We start from the raw sequence: 21,187 nt of genomic DNA, 5'->3' as shown, positions 1-21,187 counted from the left end.
ACAAAATTTTCCCAGCCAGCCGCAGTTGCGAGGGTGATGAGCTTCCCAGAAGCGACCATGGAAGCCTTCCCCACCTGCCGTGGCTACTCGTTTTGTAGGGACGACGGTGTGCCGCATCAACACCCCCTCGACGCCGCTATGACTAAATGTGGTCGGCAGACCAAGCTTGTATTGTTCGTGGATTCGTCATGCCCGCCATGTCTTGTTGGAAGCGGTGCAACTTCTGAGACTCCTGGCGGCCATCTCATGGGGCTTAGAAGTCATGGACAGACGCGGCGGCCATTGTCTGCGGAGTCAACACTGGGATGAAGAGGCGCCTGTTCGGGGCAAAACCCGTGTCTGCGAGAACCCACTCACCTCGGCATGGTCAGTGAAACCTGTGTGGAAGTGTGTGTAAACCCTCCCCCTCAAAGGCTTAAGGCTACGATCAAAGGCTACGATGACTTTGAACACACCGAATTGGTGGCAGATTGAACGGCCGTTTTCCCTCACCTAGGGATCTATGGAGGACATAGTGTATTTAAGGAGCCGTTGGCAGCTCCTCAGTGTGCATGCCTCTTTCAGTCATGTTAGCCTGATGAACTGTAACGTTTTCATGTAGATACTGTAAATAAACCCATATTCCTCGTTCTTGATGAGAAGCGGTCCCTCCCTTCAACAACGTCCTCAGCGTGCATAAGTTGGACGACGGCATGGGCCAGCTACCATGCATCTATTTCATGCCCGACCCCAACCATTGCAACGAGTGTCGATACTGGCGACGCGCTCCTCAAGTCCCGCAAAGTGGGCTAATATGACGCGCTGCTCAAACGCCTCCAAGAAGGAGGCTATTTGGCAAATGACGGCACGCTAGGGCGCGACGGGGTCGGAGGAAGGTGATCGGCGTTTGAGCGGGGGGATGCGGTTATATTAATTGGGAGAGGAGGCGCGCGATGATGCAGCCGATGATGCTGTATTCCACAGCTAGCGCCGGCGGCTGTGGAGGTGCGGGAGCTGGGGAAGGAGGAGGAGCGGGGGAGGAAAGACGCACTAGCGCTAAAAGCCCTATAAACTCGAAGTTTAAGGGGCTTATTTAACTAGCGCGGCCTGCAACTGGCGCGACAGCTCCTGAATTTGGAGCTGCTGGGCAGCGATAGCGGCCTCGAGGGCCGCAGTTTGGGGGTCCGACATGTGAAACTGCGATTTCCAGCTTACCGGTGATGTGGTGTTGGTGGCGGGGGCGGTGGACGCCTCGGACCTAGGCCTCTATGCCTAGGCAGAGGTGCGAAGGAGACGGAGCGGTGGCAGACTGGCCACCACGGGAGACAGATTGGCGGCGGGGGCGGGGCAGGCTGGTGCTTGGTAGCCGGGGGCGATGACGGGCCGTTTCGGTCGAACCGGAGCCCGCACAGGCGCGAGCTCGTCACGTGGGCTCCCTTGCACAGAATGCAGCTAGGAGACGCAGGTCGGGGGCTCGACTGGCTTGTGGGCCTGGCCGCAGCGGTGACAGAGGGCGTACTTGGGCTTGGTGCAGACATCCGCGCGGTGGCCAGCAGGCCCCGAGAGTTTCAGGCATGTTTTATCGCGGGGAATCTCGTGGACAACGCCGTTAGCGACGCACGCATGACTAAACTGTTATTTTCTAAATGTTTTTTCACAAACCACAGCAGTTGGTGCCTTCTTGTCCGTTCTCCTGGTCATTCTTGCCCATTCTGCTACTGCTTCGTATCAGATGGTGGAGTGAACAAGGATACATGCCCTTTGTTCGAGCGGTAACCGCTTCTACACAACGGCACAAAGCAGGTTCTCTCCTTGCACTCTAGCTTCAGCATTTTTTTCACCGCCGCCGCATAGTTTTCGTAATGACAAGCACACGAACACAGCAGCGACGCACTCACTCTTTGACAACACCAAGAACAAACACGCAACGCTGTAATAACACTGAAAACGTAAACATGGAACCGAAGCAACCGCTGCGAAACTGATGTGCGATGCAGACGACACGCACAGTCTGCACGGATGGAAGGTAGGAGCGTCCCCTTTGAAACGGGGCGATGGCAGTTGCCACCATGCTCAGATTTTTATTTTGCCTTTTATTTTTATCTGTGTTGTGTGTGTAAGACGTATTAACGCGATAGCGTTAATACGTCTTCCTACCCTTTTAACCTTATGTCACCTCTCTGCTTTTGAGCCACCAATCCTCCAATCGCCTTTTGCTAATTTCTACCGCATATTTATTTACATGGCTATCATTATCTCTGAACCCTAGGGCCTCAGGAAGGGTGACTGTGGCCGCATCGACATCGGGATTGATACCATAGAGACATAGAGTTACTGACTCTAGAGGACAAGCTACCCATAGGGCCCATGCATTAAAATCGGGAACCTCAAGAGCGCCGCCATGTTGCTACGCGCCGAGGTTGCCAGCTCCTGAGACGCTTGCTAGACTTGGTGACAGTAGTCAGTTTTAATCCGGCAACAGTAGCAGCGTAGCAGCATGGCGTCTCGCTTGTATGTTGTGATGTGTGCGTGCAGCCGAGTGTTTGGGCTTTATAAGTCGGTTCTTTATTCTATGTTGCGGGATGGTGTGGGTGTGGTCCATGTTGGCCGTACAGCTGGCAGTTATGCAACCGAGGGATGATCCTGTTCAAGTTTCCGGCGGTATGCGGTTTTCAGCGGTCACGCCTGTTGCAGGAGTGTCACTCGACGAGGTTACGAGCTCGAAGCTGTGGTCAGATTCCTCGTTGGCGTTCCGTAATTCTCTTCGCACGGGCGCGGTATGTTGCAAAAGCCGCTTTCGCGATCTATCGTCGTGACGATAGATCGGTTCTTTTTTATTATTATAAGTAATGATCCAGCTGTAGGGCACATGTAACCGACAAACGGAAGTCTCAGGAGAGCACCTGAGATGATAGTAGAGCAGGCGGCGCAGGAACTCCAGGGCACCCGAGGGACAGTGGGGGGGATCAAAGCTCGAAGCAGAACGGTACGTAGGTTGGGGCCGCCGAGGCAGGTGTGTGCCAGGGAGTGTTCGCACGGACAGCTCCCCTGGCACGCGCAGCCGTGCCTGGCAAGGTCGAGATACTTTAAAGGCACCTGCGCCCATGATCTTTCTTTTGCCTCGGCGCAGTGAGCACGATTAACGAGAATAATGTGGAGGGCATCCGGTGCAGTCGCGAATGCATCATGACAAATGTAGCTCGCGTCGCCTGGCGTCTGTAATATCAGAGTTGGTTGTATGAATATGCATAATACGCTTTGTTACGGTACCTTAACGGAATGGGTCTAGAGCACGGTGTTGGTACATTTTTTCGTACCGCCCTAATCCTATACCTCCACTCCAAAAACACACATACCCCCTTTTTTATGTATACATACAATTCCTTGCCATGACAGATCATAGCCTCCTTTATTTCTGAAAAATAGAGGAGGCTACGGACCGATTGACCAGTTCAAGTTGTCAACTTGTCAGTAACTGTCGTAGGAACCACTGTAATAAACACAATTCCACGATCGGATTGTTTACTTTCATTTTTTGTTGTAACACTGAGGACTACATAGAACTTTATTTTGTATATGTGAGAGAAGTATGTGGATATCACGAGCTTAAGCCAATGTGCGATACACAGACAAAGCAGCTGCTACAACATGAACTGCATTGAGGGCCACACAACACATACGTAATTAAAGGTGCAAAATATTGGGGGAAGCTTCAAAATACGCTCTGTAGCACTGCAAAGTATAACATATATTGTATGTGTACAATAAATGTTCAAACATACAATGCGTCAATGTCCCATTTGCCTTCAAGTTTATTATGAAGTTCAAGTTTACTGAAGTTTATTATGAGCATATGTACAACGGGAATCTACTAACACATCCGCAGTCAAGGTGGCTGTTCGAGGTGTGCTGGCTGCCTCAGTGTAAGAAAAAGAAATTGGGTAAATGTCGACACCAGTGCCACTGCTTCTTGCCTCTGACCTGCACGTGCCTCTGCGGCATCTTTGTGCACAAGTGTGCTGGCATGGCGAGGCGCAGGAGTCACCCGAGAGAAAGAGTATTGTTTACATGGAGAAGTGGCTGTTCACATTGCCTGTCACTTTCCCTCAAATGTTTCCTTGGCGACTAGGGTGACACACCTGCAGTCAAGGTGGCTGTTCGAGGTGTGCTGGCTGCCTAAACGAAATAAAAAGAAATTAGATGAATGTCGATACCAGTGCTATTGCTTATTGCCTCTTACCTGCATTTGCCTCCACGGCCTCTTGGCTTGCGGAGTCTGTATGAGGGAGCTGCTGTGGCTAGGCATAGGCATTGTCTAAGCAAAAAGAAAAGGCCATTTAAATGGGGAATTATGGAAGTAAATGCAGTTGTTATGTCTGCTTCTTGCACTCTTCTTGCCTAAAAGTTTTCAAACATGGTGTCCAGAACACACCAGCACTTTGACTGCTTCTGCTTTTTACCTGCAGGTGTTGCTGCGAGATCCTTAGTATGGCTGCGTGCAGCATTGTAACACTTGGTGGAGGCATTTGCAGTGGTAGCCGAAAACATAAAGAATCATCCTTGTCTGCACGAATGCTTTCAATTTCTAAATGCAGTGGTAACTATCACTATTGGTGCAAGGCCCACCCACATCTATGTGGCAAGTGCCATAGCTCGAAACTGAATTGTTCCTTTAGTGTTTCACAAGGCATCTGATATGTCCACATTAAATGTGATGTGTTTGTTTTTATTTATCCGTGTGGAAAGAGCATCATTAAATGGCTGAAGTACTATAGCACCAAACAGACGACACAAGAAGAAGAGACACGGACGAGCGCTTATGTCCGTGTCTCTTCTTCTTGTGTCGTCTGTTTGGCGCTATAGTACTTCAGTAATATGCACCAACTAGCCCAACAAAAAGTTCTGCTGGAATATCATTAAATGTTTTTTTTTTATTTTTGCGTGTCTTGTTTTTTGGTTTATTTCTGAATTTATCATGATGCTAAAGTGACTTAGGTATGTAATGGCAATCAGCTTTTGTTTTGCAGAAAAACAATGCATTTCCTGACCCATTGTTTGACTTCCCCTCACTCGCATAATTTTGCAGAGTATTCTACCTATATTGACTTGCTTGACCTCCACTAAAGAGTCTTGCATTTTCAAATACGACTCTTTCCTTAAAATCATTCGACACTTCTCATAATTTCTGTACCTTGGGCTTCTGATACTCTGCAGTCACCATTTTTGCTTGTTTCTGACTAGAAATATCTTCTTTAATTTAGAGCTTAAATTTTACTTTTGGAACACATGGAAGAGGTTGCCATTGCATATCTGCATAAAAGGGAAACATGTTTCATTAAACATTTGCAAAATCCAATTGAAGATTGATGAATGCAGCTTGCAGTGTGATATGACTGAATGAGCCATAAAAGTAACTCATCTCACTTGGTAAATGAAAGCACATATTAGTGTGATGCACAAGATACGTTACACTAACGTGGTGGGTTCTCTTGCTTATACAGCAAAATAATCGGTGCGCGAGAAAAAAGTATTTTTGCATAACCCTTGTACACACTGACTTAAAATGAGCTGGAGCTGTCCACATGATGTACTTATTTTACCTGCGAGTATGGTCAACAAAAATGTGTCCCAGCTGCTTAGTGGTATTCGGGATTATGTCAGTATTGCATATGTGCCTGTTGTCGAAAATAATTGAATTTTGAAAATGCTCGCAGGGATCTGATATGCATATCTGCAGTTTATGGATACATGTAAAAGACAGCATCAAGTGCAAGTGAACGGTCCCACAGGCCCGGAGTCGATCATGCAAATAGATTCGCTGCACAAATTTGTGACCAGAAAATATATTCCACATGAAATGGCATACAAGGAAGTGTTGAAAATATTGCACAGTTACTAAAACGCCTACGCTATTATTATGTGGGTAGATGCACTCGTTATGCAAAACGGACGTGAGGCGTGCAGACAGGACACAAGAGTAGAGTATTTGCAAGCAAGCAACACGAGCGCCGTCCACTTCTCTACTCTTGTGTCCTGTCTGCACGCCTCACCTCTGTTTTGCATAATAAATCCTTACCAACTAGCTCAGCTTTCTGTCATTCTAAGTCTCGATGCACTCGATTTCATCCGCATTAGGCACTCGCCTCTTGAATACTTCGTGGCACAGAAATACTCGGCATCAGGCTGTTTTTCTGCTGTGGCCTTTGTACAAGCATGATTGTTCAAAGTGCAACAAATAAACAGATTCTTTGAGTTGCTTGTGGCTTCGCCAGTACAATTCCAGTGCGCTGGTCCGCCTGTCCAGCAATTTCCTACTGAAGGGAAACCTGCAAATAAAAACACCGCTCCGCATGCAGAAAAATGCTCTACTGTGACGCTTCTCAAACGATTGTGATGCACCACAAGAGCTGCCTACTCGCGTGATATTCTCAACAAGGGGATACATTCGTTTACTTACATGTGAAGGTATATGCCAGACTACTTCGGGGCTTCGGTGGCACATAAGGCACGAGTGTGCCATAGCATCCGATGTCGACGCGCGATCGCATGTCAAACCTAAACGAAACTACTACGCATCCAAAAAACATATTCGAAACCGAAATTCGCGTCATCCTTTATTGCATGAATGCGTACATCGTGATTTACATAGGTCACGGACTTAGTGATTGCTTTCTGTAAACTTAATATTAACGTACCACCTCCATAAAGCCATCAGGTATGCGTTTTTAGATGACAAAGCATAAGGTGACCTGCACTTGTTCTCAGCTCTTTCAATAGTAATTGCGCTGGCCACATTGACCAGTAGCAACAGGGCGGCGCCCTAGAGGTTCCCACTTTTCCGGCCCAGCTTTTCCTCTAGAGTTGTTCTACTAACTCTATGCATAGAGATGTTGATACCATCACATTTTAACGCGATAGCGCTAAGGAGCTCGTGTCGCAGAAAAGCCGGTGTCGTCGGCGTCCGTGGCGTTGGCCGTGAGCGATAAATCACGGCAGGCGCTTCATAAATAAAAAGAAACTTCCAAGATTGGCTCGGTGGGAATCGAACCAGGGTCTCCGGAGCGTGAGACGGAGACGCTACCACTCGATGCTTGAAAGCGGTGCAAAAGCGCTTCTAGTGAATGCGGTGTTCCCTCAGAAACGTACCGTAGAAAGTTATACTGTGATGTATATCGCTAATTATGAGCATGTAACTTACAGAAGTCGCAGTTACACGAGTAGCAAAGTACGTTTCCGCTACATTTCTCTGCGCTTACCGCACACGCAGAGCCATCTTGCGGCAGACACAGAAGACCCCCTCCTCTCAATGTACGGCGCTGCCCCGACAGGAGGCGCGCCGCGCGCGCATTGGGACCGGTGCCAGGCGCGTCGCGGTCCCGACTCCCTCCCCCCTGACGACGCTTCGCCGTGCCATGCCGTGCTCCCACACGGGCTGCAGAATCAAGCGCCGTTCCTTTCTTTAGATTACTATCTATCTATCTATCTATCTATCTGCCCGTGCCGATCACGACGTTTGGCTGGCGTAGATCGTTTCCCCTTCGAGACACCGAGTTCTTTGGTTCGTTCCGTTTGCTCAGGCGCACGTTTCGTTGCCGCGCCGAACGCTGCGTTGCTCGACGCTCACCGCGTGATAGGTGGGCGCTAAGTCCGATGCGGGGCGCCTAAGTGATCGCTGCGCCGTAGCGCATTGTCGGGTCGTCGGGAACGCTGTCGCGTTCCACTCTTGAAGGCGAAGCTTAAGCGTACTCCAATTTTTAGGATGAGGTGTTCCATTGTTTCTACATATTTACCACACACAGTACATGTGTCTGCTTCTTCGCTAAATTTCTTTTTATAGCTCCGCGTTCTAAGACATCCTGATCTAGCTTCAAAGCTAGAGTAAGGCACTGCCTCTTGAGTTATAAAACGCTTCCTTCCTGATATATAGTTCCACACTATGCTTCTTTTCCATTGAATTTATCCAATTTTTACCTTCCGCATTTTTAACCTGTCGTTTAATGCTCTGTCTTTCTTCGTCCTCGTGTCTGGCATACTTACTGTTTTAGCTTCCCAGTTCTCTTCCGCCATTGTGAGTCAACGCCCGTTTTTTCTTAGGCGCCGCCATATTGTGAACGCAGTGGCGCCGCCTATGAGCAGCGCCATACTGGCTTGGGTGAAAGCGGTCTTTTGCATGGCAGGTACACGCTCGGCGGCAGGTTCTGGCGTTTGTTTTCGTGGTCGTGCGGTCTGTTTAGTATGACGTGCGTGTTCTACGTGGTAAACGGTTCTGTGAGACTTGCTGAAGTGGTTTAAGGCGTTATGGCCGGAATTTCTGCAGGCGTTGAGGTGGACGGAACACGCAGCGCGATGTGTGCGCGCATATTCGAGTCTACAATCAGCCTCGGAGATGAATTGTGTATTTCTGAATGTTCCAGTCGCTAATGTGACCTTATTGCGGTATTATCCTCTATTTCTAAGCTGCGGTTTAGGAGCCACGAAACATACGCGACGATCGTAACAGCGTGAGCGTGGGTAACGTTCTGCTACGATAGGAGCTGTGAGTATACACTCTGACAAGCGTTTAAACTGTTCGATGCAGGTTACATTGCGTGACTACTTGGTTCGATGGATGAGGTTTCCGCCCCTGAATAAAATAGTTTTGGCAAGTGATAGATAGCAGCATACCTTACAGTCTGAATTACGCTTGTCCAGCAAAGGGACTGTTTACGAACTGCGCGAGCATCCTAAGCAGGGGTAGGTGCTGGTTTACATATATATTTGTTCTATCTACCGCATAGTCCAAGCATACCGCATCAGCGGTTATATATTTATAAACGTTGTGCGGCGTGACTGTGCGAGGCCCTATTGCGGCGTTAGGCCGTTTTCTCTTGCTTTTTCGAGGTAGCGGATGATAACCGAATTTCGTTTTCGGTTGTCTTCGTTCCGTTCTCTACGACGCACTCACACGCATTGCGGAAATTTTGTCCTCAAAAATGGGCATCGCATTCTTTTTATGCGATCCTTCATATGTTATGGCTGTATGCAGGCCAAAAAGGGAATGCCGAAGCGCACAGCTTACATATGTACCGTGCTGGTTCACCAACCGCAGTGATCGCTGTGCTGAGCAGCGCCATCGGCCTCATGCAGGAAGGCTAGCGTAGACATATGGTAATTTGAAGCCTACTAGTACTAGACTTGAAATGCGCGAGAACGATGCCGGTGCATCACAAATATTTGATTGCGCCTGCCGCTTAGATGTTTCCTGGTTGCCTAAATAGGTTGGCCGTGCACGAGCATGCGCTTATGCTTTATGTTTTACTCCCTACGCCAAGCGATCAGATATTGAGCAGATTTACCATCTCGTGCTGCTAATACAGAGACACCGGTTTTCTTTGTTGAATTAAAACCGATATGAGCAAAATAGTTCACAACACATACACACACCGCGACTGATAATGTGCGTACACCGCGACTGATAAAACGCGTCACATTTTTGCGCCCCCAAAAGGTAATTCCGCCTACTGTAGCTGCCGATGCACCGAAAGGCTTCCCTGACGACAACGGACACGGCGTAAATTTCACAAAGTACCATCTGAAACATCTCAAAATCGTTCCGCAGCACGCGTTTCAACGGGCGAGGAGGATAGGGCACGCTGAGAGCCTTTCCTCCTCTCTGGCTTGGGCGATCCGGCGCGGCGCTGCTTGAAAGTATTGCTGTCGCGTGCTGCGGAACGATTTCGTGATGTTTTAGGATGCTACTTTGTGAAATTTACGCCATGTCCGTTCATATAGGGTCGTCAGGGAAGCCTCTCGGTCCATCGGTAACTACAGTCAGGATTGATACCATCACATTTTGGTATGAGGTGTTCCATTGTTTGTACATATTTACCACACACAGTACATGTGTCTTCTTCTTCGTTAAATTTCTTTTTATAGCTCCGTGTTCTAAGACATCCTGATCTAGCTTCAAAGAGTAGGGCACTGCCTCTTGAGTTATCATAAAACGCTTCCTTCCTGATCTGCTGTTTCCAGTATCGATATAGTTCTACACTATGCTTCTTTTCCATTGAATTTATCCAATTTTTACCTTCCGCGCATTTTTAACCTGTCGTTTAATGCTCTGTCCTTTTTCATCCTCGTGTCTGGCATACTTACTGGTTAGCTTCCTAGTTCTTTTCCGCCATTGTGAGTCAACGCTCTTTCTGTATAGGTATTTAAACACCTTAGCTGCCCAACTGTTATCGTCCAATTGCCTCAGACGTTTTTCGTATAGGATTTTACTCTGAGCTTCCCGGGCTTCGAACGATGCCCAGCCCATATCTTCCTGTAGACTTCGTTTGCGGTTTTCTCGTGGGCGCTAACCTTCCCACAGCTCTCTGATTTACTTCTAGTCTCGACTGAACCTCTGCCCTTAAACACAGGGCCGCATTCCCGAAAGTAAGCCCCGGCACCATTAATCCCTTCCATATGCCTCTCAGTACCTCATACCTGTTGTACCCCCACAATGCCTTATGTTTCATTATCCCGGCATCTCTTCGCCCTTTTGCTATGAGAGACTGTTCGTGCTTTTCCGTGTACTACATCTGCCCTTTGTTTACCCATACCCCGAGATATTTGTATTCGGCCACTCGGGGTATTTCATGGCCTTGTATTGTAAGCTCCTGATCAGCTGTATCGTTGAAAAACATCCCACCGGACTTAGCTGCACCAAAACTGAGACCTAAACTGTCTCCTTCGTCCCCACAGTAATTAACCAGAGTTTGCAAATCTTCCTGGCTATCTGCTAACAGTACGATATCGTCCGCATACATTAAACCCGGTAGTCGTTAAACCGCGTTAAACCCACCTGTATGGCAGCGACCTCTGCCGGCCACCGTGGGCATTCATTGCAGGCGGCGCCACGCTCCTCCATTGAAAAGAGCGGGTGCACGGCACACTAGCCAGCATATGCACTACGTTCTATACGTCACCGCCCACTTTCTTTTTGAAGCGCTAACGTCGCAATATAACTGCCAAAGACCAAAAAAAAAAGTATTAGTTGATAAAATTTGCAGCTCCACGTCACGTTTCGTCACCTTAATGAAAAAGCAATATTCCTTTATGCAAAACTTCCGTTTCCCGGCACAAATTTCAAAGCACATGAGCTCTCCACAGCCAATCAGAGATTCAACATTTAGGGGCTCTATTCTGGGGCTCTATTCTGGACACGCATGGCGGCTGCACGGCCGCCATTATCCGCCATGTTTACTCTCTGATTGGCTGTCGAGAGGTCACGTGTTTTGAAATTTGTGCCGGGAAGCGGAAGTTTTGCGAAATGTCATTTTGCGTTTTCATCAAGATGACGAAACGTGACGTGGAGCTGCAAATTTTATGGACTAATACATTTTTTTGCTCCTTGGCAGATATATGGTGATGTTAGCGCTTCAAAAAGAATGTGAGCGGTAGTGTGCAAAAGCCAGTGCAATGCATCTGCAATTGCGCGAATATGTGGTGGCGATTCAAGATATGCGCCATGCCAGCTTGCTGATTGGCTGAAGGAATATCTCGTAGGGAGCGTCACAGGAAGGGCTGTTTCGTAAACGTCATTTTGACGATGCGTGACGTTGCGCAGGGCCGCCATTGCTGAGATTTTCCGCCATAATTTTTGCTGCGACGAGCCGCGCGAATTGTGCTAATGAGCAGCCATATGCAATGGCAGCCGAGAGGAATGCGTATCGCCACATTTTCCCCGTCGTTTGGCGCCACGAAAATCTTTTGCTCATAACGCGTGCTCATAGTATTTGCATGGCTCTCGGGTAGTGTTGGCATTTGTGTTTGGGGCCATCATTCTTTAAAAGAACGCGTTTATACAAAATAATATTGGTTGAACATAGCAAACTTTCGGCAATGTTGTCCACTTTTCACTGCTGCATTTGTATTGTAATCAAGATTAATGCCTTTTCGCACAATCAAAAGTTATGACAACGGCCTCTTTCTAATTTATAAAAAGAAATGTACGCAAGGCGGCGCCTTGAAGTTTCCTCCCGCAGTGCGAGTAACCAGCCAAATGAACAAGAGATGGCAGCGCCGGCGCTTGCGTCGCGCTAGTGGATATCTCTGGCGCGCGCAACGCTACCGGTGATATTCGGCCATTTCTCAGCCAGCCGAGCCGGGTTGAGTCACTTGCGTTTCACGAGATAGCGATAACGTGGCCTAGAAGGTGCGCGCATCACCACTGGTAGGTCGCGTATGTTGTCTCAAGCAAGAAAACAAGCGCGTTGGCGCCAACATGCGATGACTCATTCCATTTTCCGGGGACACGCATTCTAGCTATTGCAGCAGACGACGGCTTGTACGCAGCAGACGACGGCTTGTACGCAGCAGACGACGGAAGCGAGAAGCGTTTTCGACGGAATAATCATACGCTTTGAGATAGCTGCTTTATTTTTACTGCGGAGGAAAACTGTTTTGCTTTACCGATAACGTTATATTCAGTGCCTTCATTTCAGTTTCTTAGGCAAAACGTCAAGTTGGCGTCACGTTACGTAAGCAAAACTGGGCCACCAGCGCCATTTTGTTTGCGTCGCGCCTACGTCACGCACCGAAGAAAATGGCGGAATGTCCAGAACATAGAGTTACTATACTGACTCTAGAGGACAAGCTACCCATAGGGCCCATGCATTAAAATCGGGAACCTCAAGAGCGCCGCCATGTTGCTACGCGCCGAGGTTGCCAGCTCCTGAGACGCTTGCTAGACTTGGTGACAGTAGTCAGTTTTAATCCGGCAACCATAGCAGCATGGCGTCTCGCTTGTGGTGTTGTGATGTGTGCGTGCCGCCGTGTTTGGGCTTTATAAGTTGGTTCTTTATTCTGTGTTGCGGGAAGGTGTGGGTGTGGTCCATGTTGGCCGTACAGGTGGCAGTTATGCAACCGAGGGATGATCATGTTGAAGTTTCCGGCGGTATGCGGTTTTCAGCGGTCACGCCTGTTGCAGGAGTGTCACTCGACGAGGTTACGAGCTCGAAGCTGTGGTCAGATTCCTCGTTGGTGTTCCGTAATTCTCTTCGCACGTGCGCGGTATGTTGCAAAAGCCGCTTTCGCGATGACGATAGATCGGGTTTTTTCATTTTAAGTACTGACACAGCTGTAGGGCACATGTAACCGACAAACGGAAGTCTCAGGAGAGCGCCTGAGATTATAATAAAGCAGGCGGTGCAGGAACTGCAGGGCAAAAGGGACAGTGGGGGGATCAAAGCTCGAAGCAGAACGTTACATAGGTTGGTGCCGCCGAGGCAGGTGTGTGCCAGGGAGTGTTCGCACGGACAGCTCCCCTGGCACGCGCAGCAGTGCCTCGCAAGGTCGAGATACTTTAAAGGCACCCGCGCCCATGATCTTTCTTTTGCCTCGGTGCAGGGAGCAAGATTAACCAAAATAATATGGAGGGCGAATGCCTCATGACAAATGTAGCTCGCGTCGCCTGGCGTGTGTAGTAATATCAGAGTTCATTGTACGAACTTTATGCATAATACGCTTTGTTACGGTACCTTAACGGAATGGGTCTAGAGGACGGTGTTGGTACATTTTTTCGTACCGCCCTAATCCTATACCCCCCACTACAAACACACACACATACCCCCTTTTTTATGTATACATACAATTCCTTGCCATGACGGATCATAGCCTCCTTTATTTTTGAAAAATAGAGGAGGCTATGGACCGATTGACCAGTTCAAGTTGTCAACTTGTCAGTAACTGTCATAGGAATCACTGTAATAAACACAATTCCACGATCAGATTGTTTACTTTCATATTTTGTTGTAACACTTGAGGACTACATAGAACTTTATTTTGTATATGTGAGAGAAGTATGTGGATATCACGAGCTTAAGCCAATGTGTGATACAGACAAAGCAGCTGCTACAACGTGAACTGCATTGAGGGCCACACAACACATACGTAATTAAAGGTGCAAAATATAGGGGGAAGCTTCAAAATACGCTCTGTAGCACTGCAAAGTATAACATATATTGTATGTGTACAATAAATGTTAAAAAATACAATGCATCAATGTCCCATTTGCCTTCAAGTTTATTATGAAGTTCAAGTTTACTGAAGTTTATTATGAGCATATGTACAACAGGAATCTACTGACACACCCGCAGTCAAGGTGGCTGTTCGAGGTGTGCTGGCTGCCTCAGTGTAAGAAAAAGAAATTGGGTAAAAGTCGACACCAGTGCCACTGCTTCTTGCCTCTGACCTGCACGTGCCTCTGCGGCATCTTTGTGCACAAGTGTGCTGGCGTGGCGAGGCGTAGGAGTCATCCGAGAGAAAGAGTATTGTTTACATGGAGAAGTGGCTGTTCACATTGCCTGTCACTTTCCCTCAAATGTTTCCTTGGCGACTAGGGTGACACACCCGCAGTCAAGGTGGCTGTTCGAGGTGTGCTGGCTGCCTAAACGAAATAAAAAGAAATTAGATGAATGTCAATACCCGTGCTATTGCTTATTGCCTCTTACCTGCATTTGGCTCCACGGCCTCTTGGCTTGCGGAGTCTGTATGAGGGAGCTGCTGTGGCTAGGCATAGGCATTGTCTAAGCAAAAAGAAAAGGCCATTTAAATGGGGAATTATGGAAATAAATGCAGTTGTTATGTCTGCTTCTTGCACTCTTCTTGCCTAAATGTTTTCAAACATAGTGTCCAGAACACACCAGCACTTTGACTGCTTCTGCTTTTTACCTGCAGGTGTTGCTGCGAGATCCTTAGTATGGCTGCGTGCAGCATTGTAACACTTGGTGGAGGCATTTGAAGTGGTAGCCAAGAATAGAAAGAATCATCCTTGTCTGCACGAATGCTTTCAATTTCTAAATGCAGTGGTAACTATCACTATTGGTGCAAGGCCCCCCCACATCTATGTGGCAAGTGCCATAGCTCGAAACTGAATTGTTCCTTTAGTGTTTCACAAGGCATCTGATATGTCCACATTAGATGTGATGTGTTTGTTTTTATTTATCCCAGTGTGGAGAGAGCATCATTAAATGTTTTTTTTTATTTTTGCGTGTCTTGTTTTTTGGTTTATTTCTGAATTTATCATGATGCTAAAGTGACTTATGTGATGGCAATCAGCTTTTGTTTTGCAGAAAAACAATGCATTTCCTGACCCATTGTTTGACATCCCCTCACTCGCATAATTTTGCAGAGTATTCTACCTATATTGACTTGCTTGACCTCCACTAAAGAGTCTTGCATTTTCAAATACGACTCTTTCCTTAAAATCATTCGACACTTCTCACAATTTCTGTACCTTGGGCTTCTGATACTCTGCAGTCACCATTTTTGCTTGTTTCTGACTAGAAATATCTTCTTTAATTTAGAGCTTAAATTTTACTTTTGGAACACATGGAAGGGCTTGCCATTGCATATCTGCATAAAAGGGAAACGTGTGGTATTCGGGATTATGTCAGTATTGCATATGTGCCTGTTGTCTAAAATAATTGAATTTTGAAAATGCTCGCAGGGGCCTGATGTGCATATCTGCAGTTTATGGATATATGTAAAAGACTCAGCATCAAGTGCAAGTGAACGGTCCCACAGGCGCGGAGTCGATCATGCAAATAGATTCGCTGCACACATTTGTGACCAGAAAATATATTCCACATGAAATGGCATGCAAGGAAGTGTTGGAAACATTACACAGTTAATAAAACGCCTACGCTATCAATATGTGGGTTGATGCACTCGTTATGCAAAACGGAGGTGAGGCGTGCAGACAGGACACGAGAGTAGAGTATTTACAAGCAAACAACACAAGCGCCGCCCACTTCTCTACTCTTGTGTCCTGTCTGCACGCCTCACCTCTGTTTTGCATAATGAATCCTTACCAACTAGCTCAGCTTTCTGTCGTTCTAAGTCTCGATGCACTCGATTTCGTCCGCATTATAGGCACTCGCCTCTTGATTACTTCGTGGCACAGAAATATTCGGCATCAGGCTGTTTTTCTGCTGTGGCCTTTGTAGAAGCATGATTGTTCAAAGTGCAACAATTAAACAGATTCTTTGAGTTGCTTGTGGCTTCGCCAGTACAATTCCGGTGCGCTGGTCTGCCTGTCCAGCAATTTCCTACTGAAGGGAAACCTGCAAATAAAAACACCGCTCCGCATGCATAAAAATGCACTAATGTGACGCTTCTCAAACGATTGTGATGCACCACAAGAGCTGCCTACTCGCGTGACACTCTCAACAAGGAGATACATTCGTTTACTTACATGTGAAGGTATATGCCAGAGCACTTCGGGGCTTCGGTGGCACATAAGGCACGAACGAGTGTGTCATAGCGTCCGATGTCGACGCGCGATCGCATGTCAAACCTAAACTGTACGAAACTACTATGCAACCAAAAAACAGATTCGAAACCGAAATTCGTGTCATCCTTTATTGCATGAATGCGTACATCGTGATTTACATAAGTCATGGACTTAGCGATCGCTTTCTGTAAATTTAATATAACGTTCCACCTTCATAAAGCCATCAGGTATGCGTTTTTAGATGACAAAGCATTAGGTGACCTGTACTTGTTTTCAGCTCTTTCAATAGTAATTGCGCTGGCCACATTGACCAGTAGCAACAGGGCGGCGCCCTAGAGGTTCCCACTTTTCCGGCCCAGCTTTTCCTCTAGAGTTGTTCTACTAACTCTATGGTCCAGAATAGCGCCCTAGGATCACGTTTAGGAATGGCGTGCAGCCGCCATGCGGGTCGAGACAAATGCTCCAAGGAGGCAAGTTTTCAAGAGAGGAAACGCAAGCAAGACAGACGTATTGATTAATGTTTGGGGACAAGATATGCACTAAAAATGTAAAAAAATTTCTAAAGGTGTGTGGCGCAGACTGCTGAGCTCGAGGTCGCGGGTTCGATCCTGCTCGCGGCAGCCACATTTCGGTGGGGGTGAAATCGCAAAAACACGTGCATTCTGATTTTATCCACTGTATGAAAACCAAATCTGAAATCAAAACTCTTGGTCGACATGGTGGTCGTGACGGCACTAATTTTTTTCTCTTTCGATCACTTCTTTGATTGCATGCCCGTTTATATGAGTACCGCCATTGGCGTAGTTGTAGGAAAATTCGGCGAAAGCATGGCCTTCGAGACTAGCTTTTATTACTGTGAAAAAGGTCGTCTCGTCGCCGGTAGAAGTTAAAATGTAAGCGCCGTCATAGTCTTAACTAAATTTATTTACTAAATTATTTAGTTGTTATATTACTACAAGTTGTGTCGCACTATATTTCTTTTTCTGACAGTTGGCTGCGCTCTCTAGCATACAAATTGTGAAAACAGAAGATTAGTTTCTGCTGGTGCGCAGCGTTCTGCTGCTTGTTAGAGCATGCATGCATGTAGTGTTGGTAGTGTTTCCAGTGTGTCGTCGTAGTGCTGTGCAACTGGAACTGGCGTGGTTTTCCTCATGCAATGCACTTCTGACCGAAAACAATTTCGATTGTGTTGTTCGGGACTGTACTACGAGATGTTCATAAAGTGAAAGAAAAAAATCTTTGAAAGAAGCAAGAGCGCGCTGTTGCGATCGTCGACGTTCACGTGAAGTCTGCGCTAGTCGCGATGGCGAGCAGGTATCTTCAGATGGGAAGGCGACTTGAAAGACGTCTTTTAAGGACGTGGCATGGATCAAGATTGTCTCGAAATGAGGTTAGTTGCCAAAAATTACTTGTTGGTCTTGTTGATGTGCTGTCGTAGATATAGCCTTCGATCGGCAAAACGCCTGTCCATTGTGCGTGTTTTATGACCTTGCATAATAATTTACGACCGTTAATTAATTTGCCGAATACATTACCGGCGTGTTTCCCACTAATTTAAAGAAGGGCGAAATGCATACCCAGGCTCTGAGCGTAAGGGCTTGCTTACTTTTGGGGTAACATTTGTATGCACTAAAGCCAGTAAAATGGGGTATCTTGCTGCATCGATTTAAAAATATCTGCAGTGCAAGGTACACAGTTCCCGTTTGGCTTATTGGAGTGAATTCGATTAGGAAAACGAGTCCATAGGATAACTAAAGTAAGTGATGTTTTCATGCTTTACGTTTATAAATACTGAAAGCCTGTGTGGCATGTACTGTCGGATTCGCAATGCTACGGGATCTGCAAAAAAGCCGAAATTTCCAGTGCTTTGGTACGCGTGGTAGAAGTCAGAGTTGCAGTTTGTGATATTGTGTCAGCAGTACGGTGATTCGCTCATTTGCACGTCTCGAGTGCCCACCACGCGGGAATTTTCATTTATTTTTCGCAGAAACCGCGCCCCACTTAATGAAACGCGCTCATTGTTTCTCCTCCATAACAGTGGTGTGTATCCCGACGCTACGTGCCCATGGAATATGTACTTTGCGTATCCTACAGCATGTTCTGTTTTCTTTAATGAATAGAAATCAGTAACAACTCTATCCTACTGCCACAAACACTTGTGAATGCTTTGAAGTCATGGTAAGCTTTCAAGCAGGAACAAAGATCACCAGCATATGCACACTACATAAAATGGACGACTGGCTGCATGTGCAGATATGACTAGCCACCAATATTAGTTGTGGCAGGACAAGGACAAAGGGATGAACTGAGGTCTGCTCGATTTGCCTGCACTTTCACAATTAGCAATAAATGTGCTGCACTTCATTATTTCTTCAACCCCTAGAGGTAGGTACTGTGTGCACAATTGTGCACACCAAGATAGTGCATCAAAATCAAAGGCACCGATGAAAATTATATTTAAAATGTGTCACATGTACCTTGAAACACTTCTGATTGTAATTGTTCTGTAAGTTTCAGTGATATATGCAAAATGTTTTAGTAAAACAAGTTGGAAGGTAGACAGCAGGGTGTTCGCTGTTGGTGTATGTCATCCTGTGCAGCCGGTTCCCTTCTTTATTGTTTTTCACAATGATTTGCATCAAGCTTACATTTCAAGTGGTTATACGGGGGCTTTCTATGGTAGACATGAAATACTTGGTGATCTCATATCTGGAGTTCCTGTGTAGAGTTCTCACATGGGAGCCTCCATTCTGTAAGATTGACAAAACTCAATGAAGAATAACAAATTTTTAATCTGTTCTAAGGTACAAAGCTTTTCATGATCCTGAAGATACAAAAAGTGTCATGAAACTAAATTTTCACTGGACATAATCAATCGGCACCTCCAAGGGTTAATGAGTGAAACACAGCAGCATCTCCACATCTCCCATTTGTTTTGCGTGAGTGCACACTTCATGCGAACACAGTTTGTGGCTTGTTGTGCACTTGAAAGAAGTAGGTATTGAAATCTTCAAGGAAATTCAAGGCTTCCTCTGCATGAGCGTGAAACTGGCACTGAAATTGCATCACCTAGTTTATTCAGTAGCAGGTAAATCTGCTTGGTTTGGATCTCTGATGAGATTGTGATGTATGGAATAGGGTGTATGCACTGAAACTCGACTGCGGTGCCTTGACCCAAACTGGTGGCAATCGTCATATTTGTGGTTGCTTCGCAGCGTACAAGCACTGCCTGGTGTTACGCAAAGGTCCGATATTGTATTACATGTAATGCGCTTGGTTATTGCATCACACGTGTCGTTTTGCTGCTGCAAGACAGTCAGTCTTAAATGTTTCACTGGATGTGCTGTGCATATGTGCAATAGTGAGCATGGGGGTGCAGGTGCGAGAGAAGCCTTAATATATTATTTGATCTCCGAGTATATGTGCTTTCTTGGCAGGGTGCATTTGCAGTGGTATGATTTAGGGTTATTCTAATAGGTCTAGGAAGAAGTGCAACAATGTCAGCATTTGAAAGCGGCTTTCTATGACTGCCTACATAGCCAAATGTGTCAACAAGCCTCTGCGATTCAGGTTGTGCAGGGTGCTTACATTGAACTGCATTGGGCTTCAGCAGCAGCCCATATGCTCGAAACGACTTCTCCCTAAATGCATGAAGGTGACCCTTACAGAAGAAAAATTAGTTCAGCGTTTAGGCCACCCTGCACAAGCCCGTGAATCCTACACAGCCAGAATTGCACACAGTGCTCATGCTGGCATTGGGAAGCAGCCCTCGCTTTGCCACCAAGTCATATAAATGGAATTTGCATTGACTGCGTGCAACTGCACGTGATTGTCTGTGTGCAGCTTGTCCGGGACACAACCTTTTAAACATTGCAAAATCATGCAGCATAGTTACCTGCGCATGAAATGTGGACGGAGCGCAACACTGAGCTGCACAATAATTTAAGCAGGCAACTGCACGAGTTTGATCACCTCCCGAATCACAGAAGGTGAAATTTGTTTCTCCATGATGGCAACATCGCCGTCTTGGAAAATGTGAACCCCATTTTGCCTGCAACTTGTGGTCGTCTAGAACTGAGCGTTTGGCAGGGCAAAACAAACAAGGATTAGCGAGAGCCCAGCTTGATTATTGTCTTTGCAGGCTTGCATCATTTCGCTTGCCACCAAAATCACTAACGTGCTGGCTTTTACACTGGCCTGTGAACGTGCTGAAGCCCAATGGAGTTCAGTGTAAGTGCTGTGTACCTGCACAGCCAGAATTGCAGAGGCTTGTTCACACATTCGGCTATGTAGGCACATAGAAACCCTTCATTTAGTGCTGACATCATTGTGTTTGCTTCTTAACTTGTTGGAGCAACTGTGAAACAATGTGCCACTGCAATTAAGTGCCTCCTCATGCAAGCACATACTTGGAGGTTTATTTATATATTTATGCTAAGCTTGCACCTACACCACCAAGCGAAACATTTAACACCAGTTGTATTGCAGTAGCGGAACCACACGTAATAAAATATATCTTTGCATAACAACACTGCGCAGATCGCATTGTTGTCTCCTGTGGAGCAACTACTAATATGACGACTTGTGGCAGTTTTGGTCAAGGCAACACAGTGCCACATTGTGGTCGAGTTTCAGTGCATACACCCTATAGGGATAAGTGTGGGTTCATGTATAAAACTTTAGTAGAATTCTTGAATTGTCCATTGACAGATTAGCTGAGCATAAAATCAAGTGAAGTTTATACGTAGCAGGTATGAGCCCTTTCACAGGCCCCATTTTAATGTTATATGAAGCCACTCTGTGGATGTAAAAGGATATTTTTCTAGCTATGCTTACAGCCTTCCAAGTTGGACTTGATCAGATCATTGCAGGATTTTTTTTATTGTATAACTTGATGTACAAGGATTATGAACTTGAGTGTAGCTGATGGGTACTGCTGTACCACTGCCG

At 46.5% G+C, this 21,187-nt stretch overlaps 1 protein-coding gene and 1 long non-coding RNA gene across 3 annotated transcripts in view; one reads left to right on the top strand and one right to left on the bottom strand.

Annotated features, from left to right (window-relative positions):
* Nucleotides 1-14,007: 14,007 nt before the first annotated feature.
* On the bottom strand, nt 14,008-17,166 carry LOC135903129 (uncharacterized). Its single transcript, XR_010564732.1, has 2 exons — nt 14,454-17,166; nt 14,008-14,389 (listed from the first exon to the last, which is right to left on the bottom strand). It is a non-coding gene; the product is annotated as an uncharacterized lncRNA (long non-coding RNA).
* A 172-nt stretch (nt 17,167-17,338) lies between these two features.
* Nucleotides 17,339-21,187, top strand: part of Afg3l2 (AFG3 like matrix AAA peptidase subunit 2) — a 133,583-nt gene continuing 129,734 nt past the window's right edge. The window contains exon 1 of one of the 2 annotated variants that reach the window (XM_065433513.1): nt 17,339-17,627. In XM_065433513.1, the coding sequence (XP_065289585.1) occupies nt 17,541-17,627 (87 nt within the window). In that variant the 5' untranslated portion in view covers nt 17,339-17,540. The remainder of the gene's footprint in view (nt 17,628-21,187) is intronic. The other variant, XM_065433512.1, reaches the window with a different exon arrangement.

This window comes from Dermacentor albipictus, chromosome 1 (genome assembly GCF_038994185.2).
Source record: "Dermacentor albipictus isolate Rhodes 1998 colony chromosome 1, USDA_Dalb.pri_finalv2, whole genome shotgun sequence".
Lineage (NCBI taxonomy): Eukaryota > Metazoa > Arthropoda > Arachnida > Ixodida > Ixodidae > Dermacentor > Dermacentor albipictus.
Note: the sequence above shows the minus strand (reverse complement) of the source record. Positions and strands in the feature narration are given on the sequence as shown.